This window comes from Centruroides sculpturatus, unplaced genomic scaffold, assembly GCF_000671375.1.
Source record: "Centruroides sculpturatus isolate CEXI.00-Female unplaced genomic scaffold, Cexi_2.0 scaffold211, whole genome shotgun sequence".
In the NCBI taxonomy this organism is placed as follows: domain Eukaryota; kingdom Metazoa; phylum Arthropoda; class Arachnida; order Scorpiones; family Buthidae; genus Centruroides; species Centruroides sculpturatus.
Window position 1 is genome coordinate 614,641 of NW_019384472.1, and position 22,240 is coordinate 636,880.

Consider the following 22,240-nt stretch of genomic DNA (forward strand, 5'->3'; position numbering starts at 1 on the left):
CATGTCATGTGTTTTTGTGCCCAATCAAGTCTGTCACTTTTGTGCTTTAATGAAAGTGGTGGCATTACAGCTTTTTTTCTGAATTTTAACATTGGAGATTTATTTAAAACTCTCCACACTGTTGTGCTGCTACAAGGCAAGTCTAATTCTTGTTTTATTTTTCTTACTGATGTTTGTTTTGTGGAGCAAACCTTGATGATTTGTCTACAATCTCGAGGAGTAAGCTTGGGTTTTGGACCTGTCTTGAATTTTGGTACATCCTTGCCATGTCTTTTTGATAATCACCAACAGTTATTTTGGACGATTTATATATGCTGCAATTTCTCTTATTGACTTGCCTTGTGATTTATAGGCATCAATCTTCCCTTTTTCATAATCAGATAAATTCTTTGTTTTACCCATTTTAGAACGTTGAACAACGTAAAGAATTTGTATTACAATTAGATATGTAAGCTAATTTGCATATTTCAATGCTTGAAACTAAACAATATTCTGTTTAAGTCATAAAATGAGTGCCTGTCTGGATAAATATGTAACAGTTTTTTTGTATAAGATTTTCAAAACTATTATTTTCAGTGACAAAATATTAATGTTTGATTAAAATTCTTATTTTGCAGTGTAGAAACATGTAAGTACATATTATTTTTAATAAAACATTTGTCACTTAATGCAGCAAATTTGTGTTTCACTTTAATTTTTTCGTGTCCGTATAAATTTGAAACACACCTTATTCTTGGGCGAACAACGTTTTTGCAGGAAACATTAACCACAGAGACACGGGAGCTTGCTCAAAGCCCAATTTGCTTGCCCATTATTCTAACATTAAAATAACAAACCACGTTTAGGATTAAATAGTACTGTAGTGCAAATTTACAAGGCTTGGCTACAGTTAACAATGCTGACTTGCAAAGAGTTAAACATTTGTTTATTCATGTGAGAGCCCAGATTAAGTTCGAACCTAAAAATGTTTATAAAAAGTTGTAATAAATGGTGAACGTGATATGGAGAGAAACAAACGATTCCGCAAGGTGTTGAATCGGCGACACCAGACTAAACTTTGACATCATCGCTCATGTATAATAGATAGAAGTGAACTTCATCGGAAAAGTGTTCTTGTGTTCTCTGCATCTGACGCCACCACCCAGATACACGAGAGCCCCTAGGTTATCCCGATGAGGAATTAATGATCCCCAAAAGTCGGCTTATCCACATTCACATAATGCAGTACACTATAATAGTATACAGTGTCTATTAATTAATGTAACGATGAATCAATTATTACAACCCACGAGTATGCATTATTGAACAATTCTTGACTTCGATTCACACTGGGCAACAAATGCCGAATAAAAATTATTTATGGAGATGTTTAGCAAGTTGCTGGCAATTTTTTTACATCAAGACTAGTTTTGAATTGGAACTTTTGTTAATTTCATCTCACCGAAACCTCTCGCACTCAACAGTGTACACTGGGAGTGAAAGAACAAATACCATAACTGTTGCTACATTAGGGTAATCTGAGAGAAGACCATTTAAAACTTTAGCCATTGACATATCATTACACCTGACAGCAACAAATCTTTAAAAAGAACCCTGCTCTATAAGAAATTGTCTATTCCACTGAATTGTGGTTGCAAGAACTTGTGAATATCTACCATTTTATGATCTGCCAATTACTGACCATAATCAGTAAATTCACTCGAGAATGAACTCGAAATATTTCTTGGCACAGTAAACAGGTTTAACTGTCCCAAATCACAAAACCTATCTTTTAATGGGATGATACCAAAATTTCTACGGATTCCGATTCTTTTGAATACTTTAAAGTTTATTTTAGTTTAGGAAAAATCCAGCAACGAGTTGCGTAACTTTCCCGGCTGTTATGAGTTTTTAATAATATAAAAGTTACTTTTTAAATAAGCATAATAAAAACTGTGTGGCTCCATCTGTTAACAGATTTTGTTTTAAAAACTTTATATTTTTAACTAGCTGTACCCGGCCACGCGTTGCTGTGGCTCATTTCTCTGCGACGATAATGGAGTGTTTTGCTCTTCGCTTGTCACTCCGGAAGAAACAGTGTGGTTGGTCGTCGCACAGCGACCGAAGAGGCGGTCTCATCGAAGACGACCAATCCGAGGAAGATAGAAGAGAGGTCACAAAGCAACCAAATCTGGCCTTATAGGAGACGACCCCCGCAAGAAAGGGAGACAGAATGCCTTCCGGGAGGACTTGGAGGGGAAGCTGGCTCCTATTCAGGCGTCATTGGCAAGGAGGAAAACCCAGAAAAACTCCCGCTGCCAGCTCGTCCGAGTGAGGCGCGAAACCCCGATCGAACTCCGGTGTTTAGGGTCTCGTCACCACTATCAAGCGGAGACGGAGTCCACTCGGCCGTTGCTGTGGCTCAAAATGTATCTGTTATAAATACAGTATACTAGTAGCTCGGGACGCCCCCTAGTGGGCGTTCTTTACAAATTTCCATGAGGCACGGTTCCTTTGACTTTTTTGTTTCTATCAATATGCTCTACAGCTCTGTAAGTCCGAATGGTAAGATTTACCCTACGAATGAAGAGGTGGCGACCCCCCAAACTATAGACCGCTGTACGAACAATAAAGTGAAAGGAACCATACCCCTACTCGCGACCCTTCGCGAGATATAAGCCCTGAAACAATAAATTCATATTACAAATATACTGAATTATTTATGTTGTTATACTGACCAAATAATAATTTATTGGCCAAATGAATAATAATTTATATTGTTAATTTAAATAATAATTAAAATTGTTAATTTGAATGTTTGAAATATGACACACGAGATAAAGGACACTAGAAGCCGTTTGATAACGGCCTCTAGTGTCCGTTATCAAACGGTAACGGNAATTAAAATTGTTAATTTGAATGTTTGAAATATGACACACGAGATAAAGGACACTAGAAGCCGTTTGATAACGGCCTCTAGTGTCCGTTATCAAACGGTTACGGGACAGACGGATACCCGTTGAATGGGTTATATATATATAGATAACACTCCCCGCGGGAGGGAATTTCGAAAAACCCCTCTAGTGTAGGTACATTCTCTTGACGTACCCTATTAAAACGCAAAAACCGCATCTAAAATAGTACAGTAGAACCCCTATAAAATGGGTTTATATAATATGGATTCGTATATAACGGGGAAAAAATTGCGATCGTATTCGAGACTCGTATGATACGGTAAAACGTCATCGACGACTCGTGTCGCAACAGGATTGGTCGAATCTAGACCAATAGCGGATATTGCACAAACCGTTCAGTTTGTGCAATATAACGTTGAGTTTAAACGAGCAGCGGACCTACTATAAATCATTTATTTAACGGCCATAAAAATTATTTATATTAATGATGTCTCCAAAGTTTAGCAAATTTTTCGCAGAAAAATAATTTATCAGGAAACATGCGTCCACTGTTCGATGCGCCGCTCCGCGACGAAAACAAGCTTAAGCAATGGCGTCGTCGAACGATACGCACTAGGTAAGTAATCCTACAATTTTTTGTTTATAGCATAGTTTATATAAATTATTCCCAAAAAATTATACGTGTTTTGGAAATGTTGAATCGTATTAGTCTAGAATCGATTAATTTTATGGAAGAAAGATTTTCAAACAGCCGTAGTCCGTAAACTGCATACATGCCGGGTTGTGATTGGCTCGTGTATTTAGCTCTTTCCGCCCTGTGGGCACTAAGAGGGCCTCATTTTTGCAGGCCCATTATGGGTTCGGCCAGGCCCACAATGGGGCTGCCGGGTGGTGAGGGACGGGGCCCGACATATCCGAACGGGCCAAACCCCGAAAGATTCCTGGGGATTTTTCGACCCGTTCGGATTCGAACCCGGGTCCCTCAGAGTGGTAGGCTGCCACCTTAGCCGCTCGGCCATCCGGCCGCTTACTAATTTGAGCTGGAGAGCATATACAGTCGACCCCCCTATAGTACGGTAGATACGTTCCATTTTTTATGAAATTCATGTTTTACGAGTCCTTAAGGAAAAATACGGACGGTCGATAGCGGGAATTTATAGGTTAGTTTTTCAATGTTTCATTGTTCTAGTGGGTCGTGATTGTTCAGTCGAGTACCGAGTACTGGTATATACTATATCTGTATATATAAATTGTACACTAGTATTTTATATAATGTACTATACGTACAGTACAATGTCTTTTTTTTATAGTCTGCAGGCATCGCTAGTAGTAGCTGGGAATATACATGTAAAGACTGGACCCGTCATTAGCCTCTTACTGTACATTTGTACATTTAATGTACAGTATTCGGTTGATTTGTAAACGAAGAGGAACGTAATTGTTCGAAATGCACATTTTATAAAGTAGAACGGGCGAAGCAATTGGAGGAAACATTAACTAAAAAAATTTGACTTTCGTTTAGGATGCCATCATTTTTACATGGCACATTTTTTCACATGTTGGATGTTTTTATTGAACTGCTTTATCTTTCTATATTTAATTCATTCGGAGTATTCGAAATCATCCCTTTTGAGAAATTCTTTCCGCGCATTTTGTAAATCCCGACACGACTTCGTCTCTCTGTCGACAGGTTTCGACAACCGGTGACGTCACTTTCGTTAAACCGTCTGTTTTCTTCGGTTAATTTGCGTTAAAAATACAGTGGGTGATAGGTTAACGAACATAATTCGTTCCAAGACTTTGTTCGTTATCCGAATTGTTCGTTAACCGATTATCGATTTACTATAGGTTTTTATGGGAATTTGATTAAATCGTTCCGGAGACTTCAAAAAATAAAAAAAATATATTTTTTTATTACGTTTATTTACAGTAGGCCCCTATAACGTGGGTTCCTATAACGGAAATTCCTATAACGTAGCGAAAAAATTGCGGCAGTATTCGTATAAAGGGACTCGTAAAACGTCGTCGCCGACTCGTGTCGCGACAAGATTGGTCGAATCTGGACCAATAGTGGATGAGCAGCCGAACTACTTTCCGCCGTCCAGCGCCACGCTACGGAGAGTTTAGGCGGGTAAATTGAGTTTGCTATCGTCTGTACAGTATTATATATAAATTAGGTACTGTACATATAATTATATATTAATTATATATAAATTAGGTACTGTATATATAATTATATATTAACTTAATTTATTGTAACTTTATTATAATTATATATATACTTTCCGCCGTCCAGCGCCACGCTACGGAGAGTTTAGGCGGGTAAATTGAGTTTACTATCGTCTGTACAGTATTATATATAAATTAGGTACTGTACATATAATTATATATTAATTATATATAAATTAGGTACTGTATATATAATTATATATTAACTTAATTTATTGTAACTTTATTATAATTATATATATACTTTCCGCCGTCCAGCGCCACGCTACGGAGAGTTTAGGCGAGAAGTTGAGTTTACTATCGTCTGTACAGTATGTAAATTAGGTACCGTAAGTCTAATACAGCACTGTAATTTTATACATTTCTTGTGAAAGAAACATTTCTTATTCAACGGCCATAAAAATTATTTCTATTAATAATGTCTCCAAAGGTCAATGAATTTTTCGCAGAAAAATAATTTATCAAAAAAATGCGGCCGCCGTTTGGTGCGCTGCTCCGCGACAAAAACAAGCGTAAGCAATGGTATCGTCGAACGGTGCACACTCGGTAAGTATCCTACAATTTTTTGTTTATAGCATAGTTTATATGGATTATTCCCAAAAAATTATACGTATTTCGGAAATGTTGAGTCGAATTAGTCTAGAATCGATTAATTTTATGGAAGAAACCTTTCAAACAGCCGTAGTCCGTATACTTCACACGTGTCGGGCTGTGATTGGCTCATGTATTTAAGGATTCCTACAACATAAAATTCTTATAAAGTGGAACGTATCTAAGCGTTATAGGGGGTCTAATGTATATATAATAGTAAAAATACATATGTACACAGTCTTGCATTTTTATTGGTCATGTTTTTTTCCGTTTATGGGGATTAAATAATCTGTCCAATGTCGATTGCTTTTCTCTTTTCTTCAGGATTTTTCGGAAGTAATTAATAGTATTGTAATTGTAGAGATCCCCAACCCCATTAACCTTATTCTGGTTTGGATGCCACTTGGATGATCGCTGTTCTGACATCCCTGGAGTTCTTCTGTCGTAGATCAGTTTCAGGTTCTATTATGAGCTCTAAAATGCTCTTTATTTCACAGATGTGATTTTCATTACTCCATTAGCAGCTTGAGACTTCTTGATATATCTTTCATATTTCTCAGTTATTTCTCAGATGCGATTTTCATTACTCCATTAGCAGCTTGAGACTTCTTGATATATCTTTCATAGCTAAGATTGTGCCTACTGTAGACCTGTTCAAGCCATATTGCCTAGCAACATCAGACATATTGTGCCCACTTTCTACCTTGGCTATTATCTTTTACTTGATTTCTACGGTGAGCACAGTTCTTGGCACTCCTTTTTTTATGCTTCATAATATTATCAGTTTCTTTTTTAAATAAAAAGTTCAGAAAAGCACTTACAAAAATTCAGAGAACAGAAATCAACTAGTCCACAAGAAATTATTTAAATGCAAGGCCCGGATGAAATTCGAAATTTGGTATTAAAACGTTCCTTTCACCTTTCGTAAATAAACCCCGACGCAAAACTTAACAAGTACCCGTCCGACAGTCTCACAAATTCTATAAAAAATTATTTGTCAGAAAGGTAAACAAAAAGCTGGAATTACAAGTTTCAAAATTCGGAGGGATACTATCCGATCGGTATCGGGTTGAGCGTCGATTTTGACGTCTCCCGCCTTCAGAAAGGTTTCGAATTCTTACCTGAAGACAAAGGAAAATCAATCGGTATTCGTTATTTTCCGTCACTTCTTTTTATGTTTGTTCAGTAAAGTGTTCGTTGTCCGATCATAAAAATCTTTCGCGAAAGTGTTCGTTATCCGATTTGTTTCGCTATCCGAACAGTTCGTTAACCGATCACCCACTGTACTGTATTCTGTATCCGAGTCGATCGCATTCATCGGAAAACACGCTATCTGCCGATAAAACATAATACGAACAAAGTTATTAATTTTAATTTTTCGGCGTAATCAATGCGCCGAAATCTTAATTAATGGAGATGGGGAGATCTGCACCGATCTTTCAATTAATCTTCTATTGGAATAGTCTGTGCGACGATTTACGTAATATATCGAGTTATGAAATCTTCAGAAAAAATGTAAAAAAATGGAAAAAAGGTTAAGACTCAACGTTATTTGTTGTTAATTAATTTTTCTTTCTCAGCTCGCGTNTGTTCGTTGTCCGATCATAAAAATCTTTCGCGAAAGTGTTCGTTATCCGATTTGTTTCGCTATCCGAACAGTTCGTTAACCGATCACCCACTGTATTCTGTATCCGAGTCGATCGCATTCACCGGACAACATAATACGGACAAAGTTATTAATTTTAATTTTTGGAGTAATCAATGAACCGAAATCTTAATTAATGCATAAAACTCATTTAAAAAATGTAAAATTAATATCCAAATACATCACATTCTTTACTTTTAACAAATGTTACCGTATCGGCGTTTCCTCTACACTCTGAATAATCTAGATAAATAAATTATAATTTTAAAATATTTACTTAGAAAATTATAACTATTTATTAATAATGCTTTAATATGCGATAAATATAAATATAAACGTAAATTTAAATTTTTCCCCATTACGCGAGTCTATATTAAGATGTGCAGGTGTCCAACTTCCCGCATTTAGAAGAACAAGAACATGTGATTACGTCCCGAGTCGATAGAAGCGAAGATGTCACCTTTGGTGCGATTGGTACCGAGTTTAAACTCGAAATTACTCGGCATTCGCCATTTCTGGAGATCGCGAGACCCTTTTCACGATTTCGAGTCGGGAATGCGATACCTAGAAAGGCAAATGAGGGATATGGAACGAGAAATGCGTCGCTTGTACGACAATTTTAACGCACGTGACGTGTTTTTAAGCTTAACGTCGCCTTGGTTCGGTCGGCAAGTTCCAATAGAATCTTCGAACGCCAAAGAGAAGTTTACTTTGAAGCTGGACGTGATCGGTTATAAACCCGAAGACATCAAAGTGACGGTGAGAAATCATATATTGACGATACAAGCGAGGAAGCAAGAAACCACCAAGGACGGAGCCAAGGTTTATAGAGAGTATACGCATCAATATAACCTGCCCGAGGAAGTGGATCCGGATACTGTCAGATCCATGTGTAATTCTGATGGAAATTTGATTATCGAAGCGCCTCTGAAGTTCGTAGATGAGCCGAAAACAACAGAAATACCAGTCGAAAACATTAAAGATGAGAAATGAGTTCTCTTTGTTAATTTGTAGAGATACAACAATACTGTACTGTACTAATAGTTGTAGATTGCTTTGTGTTCTATTCTAGTTTATTCTGGAAAGGAATTTTTGTATTATTTATTTGAATATTTTTAAAATAAATATTTAGATATTTTGGTGTTAATTGTGAATTTTTTTTTTCATAATTTCTAACATAATTGAGTGTTTAGCCAAAGATAACTTTTCAAAAACTGTACAAGGTCTGTTCAAAAAGTATCGGACCTTATTTTTTTCCGCGTAAACCAATGATGCGAGAGAGGCCTCCTTCGGTGGAGTTGTGGAGGGGACAGTCATGCACAGCCCTGAATTTTTTCCCGCCTGCAGAAAGCGTCAGTCGTTGGCAATCGGCGTATGAGTGAGGTCATGTAGTGCGCTCTCGTCGGATTTCACTAAGCTGGAAAATGACTGAACAACGTGAGCAGCGATATTACATCAAATTTTGCCAAAAACCTTGGCGATACCCGAGTGTAAACCATTCGCAAGATTCAGCAGGCTTTCGGGGACGATCCTCGAGGCCAAAAAAAGCGCGGCAGGTCCGCAGCAATATCAAAGGTCATGTTGACAGTTTTTTCGACTCTCGTGGGGTGGTGTGTCGTGAGTACGCACCACAAGGCCAAACCATCGCAAAGGAGTACTACCAGGAGGTCCTTCGTCGTCTTTCCGATACAGTGCGACGCAAACGACCGGATCTGTGGTCGATCAAAACTTGGCAGCTCCATCGTGATAACGCATCCGCCCATTCTGCGCATCTGATTCGGGCTTTCGTCGCCAAACACAATACTCCTGTGGTTCGTCACGCTCCGTACTCTCTCCACATGGCTCCGTGTGACCTTTGGCTATTTCTCAAGCTGAAAATGCCGCTAAAAGGAACCCAAATTTAGTCGAGAAAAGACAACATGCGAAATGCGACGGACCGGCTGATAACCATTCCAAAAGATGCATTCCAGCAGTGTTTCCAGTAATGGCAGGAACGCTGGGAGAAGTGTATACATTACCAAGGAGACTACTTTGAAGGGGATTAGGGTTTTGTACCTCAAAGTCAATAAATTTATTTTTGCCGACCAAAGGTCCGATACTTTTTGAACAGACCTTGTATATCTGTAAATTTCCATTATTAAATTCATTTATGTTAACAGATAAGCTGCTTCTACAAACACATTCTGGAGTAAAAATGCTATCGAGAAACTATATTTTAGAATATATTTGCAATAAGCCTACTTTATTACAATATAATCTACTGAATTAGTATGTAGATGAAATATACTTCATTTCATAAAATAATGGCAATCAGCTCCCAAATTGGTATACTACAATGGCCATTGTATATAAGCAACAAAACAAAAAAAATTAATAAATTTTCAATACTTTATTAAATTTGTTGCCAAAATTTTCATACTGTTTTTTGTTCTGATGGCTTAACCATTTTCTCTCTCGGAACGATTTCTGTTTTAAAGTGTAAATTGCAGATAAATTTTGTATACATAGATAAAATTAATTAGTACAAATTAAATTATTATGTAATTTGAGATTTTAAAATATATGGCAAATTTTCTAAATTCCCTTAGAAGCTAAAATTCCTATCGACTTGCCTCAGAACTGTCCTCGGGTAAGAATTCTGCTGGCGACATTCTCATCAAATAGATTCTCTCTAAAATTTGAAAGCGTTATGAAGTCGTAATAATAGTAAACTCGAGAGATAAATGCTCTTCCTTTGTATGCAAAATCAATGGTTGCATCATCAATTTGGTTAATAATCTTTAATACTCTTGAATTCTTTCAAATATATACAGGTATTCACCACTTAACAGGTTATAATGGAGATGAAATATTCAGAGATGTCTATGTTTAGATGCATATAATTACTTACCATGTTACAATAAGCTCATATGAGAAGTAGACTATACCGTATAATTTTAAATAAGTTTGTATATGTATATACTATAATGTTTGCTTAATGATGTATCTCATAGAATGCATCCCCAATGTGTCATATACCTGTATATATATGAAATTGCAATCTGAATGAGGCAGTTGAGACCTTAACAGAGCTGCAATCATGCCCAAAGGAATCAATGGTGTACATATGAGATACCTTCAAAAATGGAATAAAATTTAAAAGTGAAAAAATCCAGAACTATTTCTCAAAACAATGCTAAAAATCAACTGTTTTCCAGTTTGCTGACAGTACTGTAAGGGCATAAAACAAAAAATGCCATGGCGAAACATGAGGCACAATTGGAATCACACCGCACATTCTGTTAAACCTACTGCATGTTTAACGAGCAGATATTCTAGAGATGTCTTGTAAAGGGTTAAGTTGTAGACCATGATTTCTTTGAATTCTTACTTCAAAGAAAGTGTGGTCTATGGCTCCGATAATGTCTCGACTACCTTGTTCGCAGATGTATTTGTACTGAAAGAAGCATAAAATTGACTTAAGATGAAGAAAATCTTTATATTTGTGCTTAATAACAGATTACTGATCACTAGATTATATAAGTTATACACATAATTCTATGTATATTAAACGTTTATGTATGTTTATTACGAGTCACATTTTGTTATTTATTTTGAGTAAAAGTTTTCAACAAATGAAAATAAATATAAATTTTATTTAAAAGTCAATGTTTTATATACAACATAACTAACATCAAATATATAAACTTTGTTTTTATAAAGTTTAGAAACATTTTTAAAATATATTAATTATTTTATTAGAGTTTAATCTCTAATGGATCTAGTCGGAACGTCGACTAGGATACCGGTCACAAGAGCCGTCCTTCCAGCCGTACAGCCATCTCTCCAGCACCCTGCTACAGTCAAATTCGGGCTTGTTCAACTTGCGATTCACTTCGTTGTGTCTTTCGCAAAACCAGTTCGACAGTAAATTTCTACTTGTCGTGTTTGGCGGATTTGACTTAATACTACAATTAATATGTTAATATTTTATGTAATTAAAAGTTCCCCCCAAAAGTCAAGACTGCGTGACGTACCTCTCTTGGAAATCCGTGGCACAGACTTCGCAGGGATAAAATTTTGAAAATTTATCAATGAAATCTTTCATGTCATCCTGTTCTTTTACAGTTGGCTTTTCAGGATAGTAGGCAGCCATGGTGTGGAGGAACGACCAAGTATAATAGCCCAGTCTGTTCGAATCCAATGGACACTCTCTTCTTTTTGATCTCTGCAAAAAGATTAATTCAAGATAAAGAATCAACATAGGACGGCCAACAATATAAAATTTTAAATTCAGTTTAAGCTATTTCATTCAACATTCGTAATTAAATAGAATACTTTTATTAACTTTGCATGAATGTTTCTTGAAATTTACTTATAAGTAATAATTTTAATACAGAAAGCACAATTTAAGTAAACTTCAAGAGAAAACAGTGGAGAGGTAGAGAGAGATCTCTGGGGTGAGAAATTGTCTAGTGTGTCACAACCTTTAGTTTACAAGAGACTTGCATATTCCTAACTAACCTTTAAAAACAATTGGATGATTCAGTGGTGAAGACACCATCTGTTAAGCCTCACTCTCACTTGCAGAAAATTACTATGGAAAAATAATGGGGAAAAACAATTCTATAGAAATTCTGGAATAAACATCATATTCTCGTTAGATCCAGAAAAAGAAATTTAAAGTGTCAGGTATTAGCTATTGTTGTAATGACAACACAATTTACATAGTTAAGATGGAGGAAGAAGCAATTATGGCATTTCATTCCTCTGTGTTCTGTATTCAGAAAATATTGTCCAGATTGCTCTTTGTTTCCTTCTATTTTCTTTCAAAATTCTTAATACTTAGGTGAGACTACATGTGATCATAAGGTACAGGTCTCAAGTCAACCGCTACCGATTTAAGAAATTCCTTTTCTGGATTCCATAGAGGAAAAATTTAAACTTGCTCAGCTCAAATTGTTTTATACTATGAAATGAGAAAATTTCTCTAAATTTTTTTTTCTGGATTACTTTTCTAAAAGTGAAAACTGCTCATTACTGTGAAAGATCCAGATTTGAGCCTAGTCACCTCAAACTGTAGAGAGCCAACTTGCCACCACCTAGATACAAGGCCTCTGCTCTCCGTACACAATACTCCATCATTATCGAATTGTCATTGAACACTTGTGCCACTAATCGTTAGTCCTATTTCTAGTGTGGGTCGGTGTTACTGATCTTCATTAAGAATTTTTGTCAAATTTTGTTTGAGATGTCATCGACGTGTCGTGTTCCTCGTAAATTAAATTACATAGGTGGCAAGAAACTTTCTGTATTCTAATTTCCAAAGGTGCAGTCCCAAGAAACCAAATGGCTGCGATCGACCCCTAGGAACAATTTTAAGCCTTTAGCTTAGTTAGACATAAGTTTTAGAGAATTTACCATTAAAATTTATACAATACCACATTAAGACTAATCCTTTACATTTGATTTTTGACATATGATGAAAATTATAATTTTTAATTAAGAGTTCCATAAAATAAAATAATTAATGTTAGGTTTGATATAATTGTTTAATAAAATTATAAGACTTGCGTGTAACTAAAATTTATCTGTTATACTTTAAAAAACACAAATGTAACTATTTTAACTGTTATTTTAAATATGATAGTTTTAACTACTAAAACTTCACTTATTACCGAATTATTAACAGGCAGTGCTACTTAATTCCTGTTGATAATTACACATGAAAAATCTTTGAAGTATTTCAAAGAAATAAAATTTGATAAAGTTTAAATTTTTACATAAATGTCAAGTATATGTTTAAAAATGATCAAGTAACAAAATATTTCCCACAGTTACTAGAAGTTAATTAAGTTTCACTACTAGATTTTCATAATGGAGGAAATTGGAATGAAAATGGTATAATAAATTAAACAACAAATGAATGTTTTTAAACTATTTTCTCATTACTTATAAATGTTGTCATTCTTATAAGTAGTGCTGCTGCCTGCTTCTGCTGGAACCACCCTGACAACACTTTCATTTTTTAATATGAGCATCATTGCGCTTATGCTCGGATTAGAAAAAATCAAACGACGTGAAGTGGTTGGCTGCTGGTGCAGTTGAAATAGTTTGCTTGAAGGTGAAGTTTGTGTTACACGTGGTATTTGTCACAAAGTGAAATGAGCTGATGGATGATGTAAAAACTTTTTATGTCATTCATAAGTTGTACCTGTACCGTAGTGTGCCAATGGCATAAAGATTGAAAAAAGCGAAATCCTATTCGGGTGTAATATAGTGTATACCTGTGTTCCTCACACCAATCTACTTTATTTCTTTAGCTTCTCTTGTCCTATCCTAAAACTCTCTAGTTATTTGGGAAAACAGAATGGCTTTTGGCTAAAACTTTTTCCTGTGAAACTTGTGCCGCAATGGGTAATAGCATCAGATTACAAGGCAGTTTTATCCTAGATTTACCCTAAATATTACTGAGAGGTTGAAATTACCCTAGAAATGGCAGCACTGCTTATAAGTGTTTGTTTTTGAATATGTTCTTACTCATTTTATTTTTTAATGGCTTAAATCTATGTGAACTTCACTTTTCATCATCAGATTTTCTGATGAGAAAACAGGAAAAATAGTAAAAGCATCATTGAAGTAGCCAAGATAAACTAAAGATGCCATCACTATTATTTTTCCCAATTGCCAATCATATTTATCATCTGCCTCTAATAAAAGCAAATCTTCAAGAATAAGTTTAAAAATGTTTAAAATTTAATTTTTGCTCATGCAAAATGATTACATACTGTTGCTGTTTAATTCTGTTATAACTTAATGCATTGTAATTTTTAAAGTTTATAACGTTAGGCATTATATTTTTGATTCTATAAAAATTCATAATAATTTTCTGAATTGTATGAAAAATAATTCAACAAATCTTCACTAAATGTATTAAATGAAATATCATACTTTTATATTGTGAATAAAATTAAAACTGTTTAAACCACAAATTAAACTAACCATTTTAATACAAAATTCTGTCATAAATGGAACGAATAAAAAAAATATTACGAAAAACTAAAAAGTTTGCATAAAATCGATCAGTCTCTTATTGGTGATGGCAAAATTGACGATGGATTGGCCTCATTATTTAGGTGGCAGTAGCTGACTTGGCCCATACCAGGCCCCACCTTCAATTTCTGGTTGCCACCATGGGCCCAGACAAACTCGCTGTATGGTAAAGCATCTTTAACTCTAAGCTCTGAAAATTTCTATACACCAGGAGACAAAATTGTCTTTACCCCTCGGGTTATAAGTGTAATTTGTATACAAAACCAGTTGAACTTTTCTGTCAGCCAATTTTGCATTTAAAGCATTCAATAAATATGGCCCAATAAGCCAACAACTTAGCACATTTTGTTTGTTTGCTTGCCTGGCCATATCTAATTTGCTTCATCTGGTAACATATCTGCAAGTACAGAAAAGCCCTCTTTGTAAAAAAAGAAAAACTTCAAACTTAAAAACACACCTCTAAACAGTTAACCACGTTATCCATCAAATTTAAACAAAAAATTGATTTTATATTCCTTTTATTCCTACTATTACAGAATCAGAGAAAGTAAACTTTACAGGAATTAAAGTTTATCATTGTTTACTTCATATCATATCATGATAATGAAGAATTAAAGATTAGTAAACACCAATATTGAATTATTGTAGAGAGATAAGAATGATGTGACCAATAATCGAAAAAACCTGCAACATTCTTGAATTTGTTTTTCTGGTACATGGCAACACAACACGTGGGACAATGCCCACAGTACAACTTTCTATGGAATCACTATTCGGATGTTATAATGTGAAGAAAACCCGGAGAATTCCATGTCAGATGGGTGCAAACCTGCCACCTTAAAGCCATGGTCACACCATGCCATTTCCACAACAAGCGCGAGTTGCGCACATCTTCTTGTGGTCATACAATGTTCACTAGCGTTACAACTCAGAAACACGTGACCCTATAATAAGCCAATAAAATTACAGTAGCTTGTTTTTGACTACTTTCATGAGTTTACCGATGATTTATATTCTATTTCAGAGTATTTACAAAATTTTAGCCACTTTTCTTATTAAAATGGCAAACAGTTCCTTTTCTGAAATGAATACAAGAAAAAAGGCGATCATTTTGATAGAGCTGGCAAGAATACACAGAGATAAAATCTTTGGTAAAACAAAGAATTAAAATCCCACAGACATTCACAAGCCTGAATAAGCTCAATCAATCTGTAAAAGTATCAATCTTCTAACTTTCCTCCATGACAATGAACTATTTTCAATGTTGTCATCATATGACGTGGCACAAAGGCACTTGCTGATTGGATGCGCATTTGCAACTGACCCAAGTAGAACAAACTTTTTGTTTCTAGTTGCAGTTGCTATCGCCTGCATGTAGAAATCGCATGGTGTGACCATGGCTTAAGGGAAACCAACATCTGTTTATGTTCTGTTAGTTACAGGAATGCAACACTTGGGAGATATTTTTAAGGGTAACTGGCTCCTATTCAGGTGAGTTTTCTCCACGTAAAGACGTGGAGAAAACTCAGAAAAATCCACGTGGCCAGCCCATCCTGGTCCCTTAGTCTCAAGTTTTTCGTGTTGTACTCGAATTGACATCATTGAACTCACCCGTGTTACTATGAATCACATAATCGGTAGTCTCGAGCTAGACCCATCAAGCAAACTTGAAAGGGGAGTGGAAGTAGGTCATATTCGCTTGTTTATGTGTTTCATTAAGCATGATGGGATTATTTACAATGCATCTGGGTTTGCGACTATAATGATTCGACCAATCAACTTAACTATAACAAGTTGTAAACAAATCAACGTGAATTATTTAAACATGTTATAGTTAAAACATTTGTCTTATAGCAATATAGTATGCAGAAACAAAATGGAAACCACTGTTTTATTTTAAAAAATAAGCAAAGAACAAAAAGAAATATTAGTAACATATATAAAAAATAATAATAAAATGAACAGTGGAAAATTCGACAATGAATTTACAAGAAAAAGACAATTCGATTTGTGGAGAGAATTAGTCGAAAAATTAATTGCGTATTGATGCATAAAAATCCGTTGTGTAATGGAAAAAGTATTTTAATTTAATCCTTTCTTCATATAGTTTTCTTCCTTGATCTACTTCTTAAATTGTTTTGCTTATTAAGATTATTTATTAATCAGAGCTTAACTCTTCTGGTTAATAAATAATCTTAATATAGTGTCTATGCTCTTAATAATTTATACATATAATTTACTATCATTTTAATTCTCTTTTTCAATGAATTAAATACTTCTTTTTATTTTTGGAAAAATTTGCTGTCTAATTTTATCAATTATGAATTAAAAATTTTCTTATTAGTATTGACTTGACACGAAAAGAAATGGCATCTATTCGTGGTCAAAAAATTCATTGCCTTCTTAAACAACTCTTTCGGCTCTTTCTAACTCTTCGATTGCGATCAGAACAGCATATCCGTCAGCCATTTTCACTTTCGTGAGCGATCTCATATGCTCAACTCAACATGAGTAGCAACTCACATGGTGAGATGGGAAAGCACGTGAGTTATAACTCGAGACTACCGATTTGACGTCAGAGTGTGAGATGGTACCAAGTGACACCAGGGCCGTGCGGTAGATTTTCTAAGTATGATGCAAGTCTTCAAAATGCCGCCCCTTATATAAATTATTAGTCTTATGTAGGCTATAATTGTTATTATTTGGTGTATCTTACCAGGGCTGTGCGGTAGATTTTCTAAGTATGATGCAAGTCTTTAAAATTCTACCCCTTAAATGTTTTTTATGCTGCCCCCTCACGTTGCCACCTGATGCGGCCGCATCTCTGCATCATAGCACGGCATGGCCCTGCGTGACACCTTCAACACGATGGGAGTTGTAACACGAAAAACTCGAGACTAAGGGCCCTGGCGATGTGCGAACCCACAATCGAACTACCAGCATTTGGGAATGGAATGGTTTGGTAACTTGTGGGCATGGTCTCTGTTTAGGTGTTACTAGTTTGAAGAAAACCTGGGAAATTCCACGTTGGACTAGCACTTCAGTCGGGTGCGAACCCACGACAGGTATTTAGTGGTTATTTCACTCGGCCAATGGTGGGCGTGACATTCCCGAATTCATTCGAATAGCAACGAACGTATATTAAATCATCTCGAATAGTAGAATTGAATGATGTGTTCAGACCCCCCTTCTCACGTGCAATGTTCACATCTCCGATAAGGTTCGAACCTCTTCTTCAGAACTGCATTTGTACTTTATAAACGAACGAATTGACGTAAAATTCGATTATTCTACACCAAAAAAGTACTTTTACGAGTAAACGAGGGATAATTTACGAATTTAAAGCACCTTCTTTTCGGCAGCTTCGACATTCATCCCTTGCTTCTTGGCCCAAGTTTTAAAATCGGTGCACGCTCTACAATTCTTCTCCAAATCAACCGCAGTCTCCGGCGCCGCCATTAAAACTAACCAGTTTGAGTAGCGCGCCCCTGAAATTGAACTTTTTTCTTAACGGAATATTTTAAACGATAAATATTAATCGGATTCGAGAATTGAAACTTATTAATAAATCTCGTTCGTGTTTTTATTTCTGACTAAAAGAAATGTGACTTCTAAAAGAAAAAAATATTGTTTTCGTGTCGCCCTCTTTCGGTTAAAATAATCCTTAATTTCGACGTAGAAATAAAGTTCGTGTATATAATTAATTTATTTAGGATAATTGTAGTTATAATATATTAATAATAATAATAATATAAATGGTTAAAATTGACTTTGGTGCTTAGTTAATTCAATTTTTAAAAATAATATGCTTTTATAACGATAGATGGCGAAACGTAATACGAGCGTCTTTTTGAATTTTTTTTCCCTTCCTTAAATTATATTTTAAAAATCGTAAAGTAATAATATAAACCCGATTCTTAGATTGAAACCAAATGATTGCCAGATTACATTGCGTTATATTAGTGCTACTAATAACTAATTAAATAAAATTTATAATTATTAAATTTATCACGAGATGGCGCCTAACGCCTAACTCTAATGCGAAATTGTCTTTTAAATTATTAGTATTATAGCCATTTCTAGCCTGATAATATTTGGCTTTGGTTGGTGTATAGCTTTAAACGTATCGAGTGTAGTAATGATGTTTGATGATTTTAGAATTGCTAATGTTGACACAGATTATTTATATACAGTTATTATATAAAAAATACAAATTGATAAAATTAATTTTTTTTAATCAGAGATCTGTTTTTCGAACATTCCTCATGTATGGATTTCATTTTTTGGTCTGGTTGTTTGGAGTTAAAGGAGTTAGAGATACACAGTGTGGTTTTAAAATGCTAACAAGAGAAGCTGCTCAGATTTTATTTCCTGCATTACATGTAGAAAGATGGTAAATTGTAAATCAGTTTTTAATAATGAATTTAATATAATAACTTTACATTGAACTTGCTGTTATTCTTTTATAAATAATCATAAAATCCAGTATGTTAATTTAATTATCTACAATGATAAGCTATTATTACATTAATTAATACTAATTAATAGCTAAAATTNTTTTTTAACAGGCAGAAAATGAATTAGAGGTTGACAAATAGAATAAATGTAAGTTGGCAAGAATTCAAACATTATTATTAGATATTGACAGCGACACCAACGATTAAGACGTATTACTTAATATTTTATTTACATACAGACCTACATATAAACATTAAGATGTATTATATAATTATAAGACGTATTACCTAATATTTTAATTACATACAGACCTACATATAAAGAAGGAAAGATTTCAGAGTAGGCTATCAATAAACCTGCCTTTATATTCTACTTTTAATGGTGCAGAATATCCTATAAACTACTAAATTATGTAGACACAATGTGAATGTCATAAAAAATGCAATTTTATGTGTCAAAAATAGAGTGAATGATATCCCAAATACTGTTTCAAATAATTGAAAAAAATAATGTACTTCATGTAGTATTAAAATTAATAAATTATTTAAAAAATAAAGTTTGCCTTTATCTTAGTTAAATTTCTGTGCCTGCTTAAATGCATTAGAGCAGGGATGGCCAACACGTAGACCGCAAAGGTTTTGAAAGTAGCCCGCGAAGCTAAAGTTGAACAATTTGCTTTCACTTAAATTAATGTTTAAAAATCTTAATTCGATAATTTATTCTTACAATAATAGACTGTCTGTGCAGCATACCCATACTGTTTGTATTTATCCCGATGAACAATGCAAATGAATGTTAATGCATGCGCATATAAAAATCCTAAAATTGTTTGCCCATATTCATAGTCGCCTGCAGACTATATTTTACCAAAAATGTAGCCCCTAAGGGATAAAAGTTTGGCCACACCTGCATTAGAGGATAAGCTGTGGATTTTCCAATTATATTATCACATATGTAATGGAATATAATATGAAAATTGCAAATACACCTATTTAAACAGATATACTGTGAATACATTTATACAGATAAAATTCAAGGAATCGTACATTTCCAGTTTTCTAACTGGTTCGGAAGTGGTATAAAAAATGCCACTTTTTACCAGATTTGCAGTAATCTAACTTACACCCAGTCACAAAACTTCTAGACCAGTGATTTTCAACCCGTGTTCCGCAAAAATTTTTGTAGGTTATTAAATAATTTTCAAAAGAAGCCCAAATAACCATAAGTATATGTGTCAAAGTTAACCCTCTTTAAATTGATTAAACTGAGTTTTTCATTGTTATAATAAACATATACATAATGTAGTAAAAAATACATATTCATATCAGTAAGCAAAATTGTATGTTCATAACACTGGGTTATTTCATTTAAAATGAAATATTCTTTAAATCAAAAATTTATCTAAATTGTTCATATTTAGTTCAATTTAAGTTAGAAATAGCATGGCATTGGGTAGGTTTCTAAAGGCAATTGTGCCATTTTTAAATGCAAAGACTTAATGTTAATTGCTTTTATTATGTAAATGAAAATTATTAATTTAAATGACTATTATTGTAACCTGCTGCTATTTTAAGGAAAACAATACTGTTTGGATTTGTTCAGTAAGCAGAGCCATATTTAACAGTTCTTACTGCATAAGTAAGTCATAATGTAGTATTTAATGTGACGAGAACTTTATTTTGCAAACAATTCTCTACTAAACTCACTCTAATACAGAGTTGTTTGTGAAATAAACATCTATGCCGAAGCAATATAGGAGTCCATAAGCCAGAAAACAGAGTACAATGGACTACAATAACCAATTTTTGTCTTGTTAATTTTCTAAAAATTTAAGAATTTTTTAAGAGGAAAGTTTCTCAAAACAGTTTATTAAATAGTCAAACTATTTCCAAAGTTTACATACAATTTCAATATTTCTACATTATCTTTTTAACAAACCTAACATAGAGCATTTGTTACCAATCCAATTTTTTTAATATACTATTTAAGTAGACGTCAAAAGTCCAATCATTTGTTATGCGGTATCTCCTGTAGTCTCGGGTCATCACTCCTGTAGACTGGAAAAGATAAATTAAATAGTTAAACTGTAAAATTTTCTTATGTTTAACATGTAACAAAAATATTAACACATTTATAAAAAATATGAAATTATGTAAATTCTTAAGAATACTAAATCGCTATTTATGTTACTAATGAATATATACTCATATTGTTCAACAGAACAAAACATGATTTGATATGGTTTGAAGAGATATGGCAACACAACACATGTGCCAATAGTCTCTTGGGAAGATTTTCTACAAAAACTAGTCTTATTTAGTTATTACACACATGAAGAAAACCCAAAAATGCCATATGAACAGCTTGTTGGTGAGATATGAGTTTGCAACTTATTACCGGTATTCCCAATGTTTTTCCCACTTGGCCACTGGTGGACACAAATATGTTATATATTTTCAAACTGTTTTCTTTTAAAGTTATTCTCAAATTCTGGATAAAGAAAAGTTATTAGGTGCTGATGCTAGATTGAGAAACAGGTTAGTTGAGGGAGAATAGCAATTCCATGTTTAAAAGGAGTCAACAGAATTCGTACAAGGTAATAAATGTAAGATGGCCGATCCGGGGGAGATAGGGGACTTGAAACCCACTTCACGGCACCTGTGTAAGGTTGCCGTCTCCTAGGTGGGATCTATTAACCCCGCGTCAGGATGGACCTAAGGGAAGGTTGTATGTGGGCGGTGACGGAGGAGGCAAATGACGACAAGTGTTTTACACAAGAAAGCCATTTATTTGTTAACATATATGCTTACATCGGCAATCGACAGTCCTTCACTAGATTCTTCCCTCGAAGATGCAGAGTGTGAGAACTTCGGCGTCGGTCGTAGCCCTGGGGCGGACGAGATGCTGTTGCTGATCACAGCGGACGATCGGAAGATATAAGCAGCGGAGTCCACAGTTCCTTTGTGATGACACACCACAATAGAAGTCACTACCTTTCGAGGAGTCGGAGGAGAGCCCTCTTGACCTTGATTTTCCGATTTTTATAGTTTTTCTCTTCCACTTTTCGGACTTCCGATTGGCCCTTCATCCCCTTTCTCGCTTCCCGATTGGTCTTTCTTTTGTTTTGGGATAAACTGAGACCGCCTCAGGTCACGGGAAAGGTCCGATTCCAGGTGTCTGCTCGACGCCGTTCTGTCGATTGTTGACAAAATTGCAAGACTCGCGCTCATAATTTAGCTCCGTTACTCGCGATTTCTGTCATCTGGGTACTCGAACGATCATATGCAATGATTTATCTCTCTTAAATCTTTCCCTCTTTTCAGAAATTGTTTCCCTAGATTGACTGTTTATGAGCGCTGGGGTCAAAGTTCTACCTGCATATGACCACTTG

At 34.8% G+C, this 22,240-nt stretch overlaps 2 protein-coding genes across 2 annotated transcripts; one reads left to right on the forward strand and one right to left on the reverse strand.

Annotated features, from left to right (window-relative positions):
* Positions 1–7,758: 7,758 nt before the first annotated feature.
* Positions 7,759–8,497, forward strand: LOC111621202 (alpha-crystallin B chain-like). Its single transcript, XM_023363281.1, has one exon. The coding sequence runs from the start codon at positions 7,813–7,815 to the stop codon at positions 8,350–8,352; it is 540 nt and encodes a 179-aa protein (XP_023219049.1). The 5' UTR covers positions 7,759–7,812; the 3' UTR covers positions 8,353–8,497.
* Positions 8,498–11,004: 2,507 nt separating this feature from the next.
* Positions 11,005–17,962, reverse strand: LOC111621203 (FAD-linked sulfhydryl oxidase ALR-like). The gene is made up of 3 exons (XM_023363282.1): positions 17,740–17,962; positions 11,376–11,566; positions 11,005–11,306 (listed from the first exon to the last, which is right to left on the reverse strand). The coding sequence occupies exons 1-3, from the start codon at positions 17,848–17,850 to the stop codon at positions 11,120–11,122; spliced, it is 489 nt and encodes a 162-aa protein (XP_023219050.1). The 5' UTR covers positions 17,851–17,962; the 3' UTR covers positions 11,005–11,119.
* Positions 17,963–22,240: the final 4,278 nt, after the last annotated feature.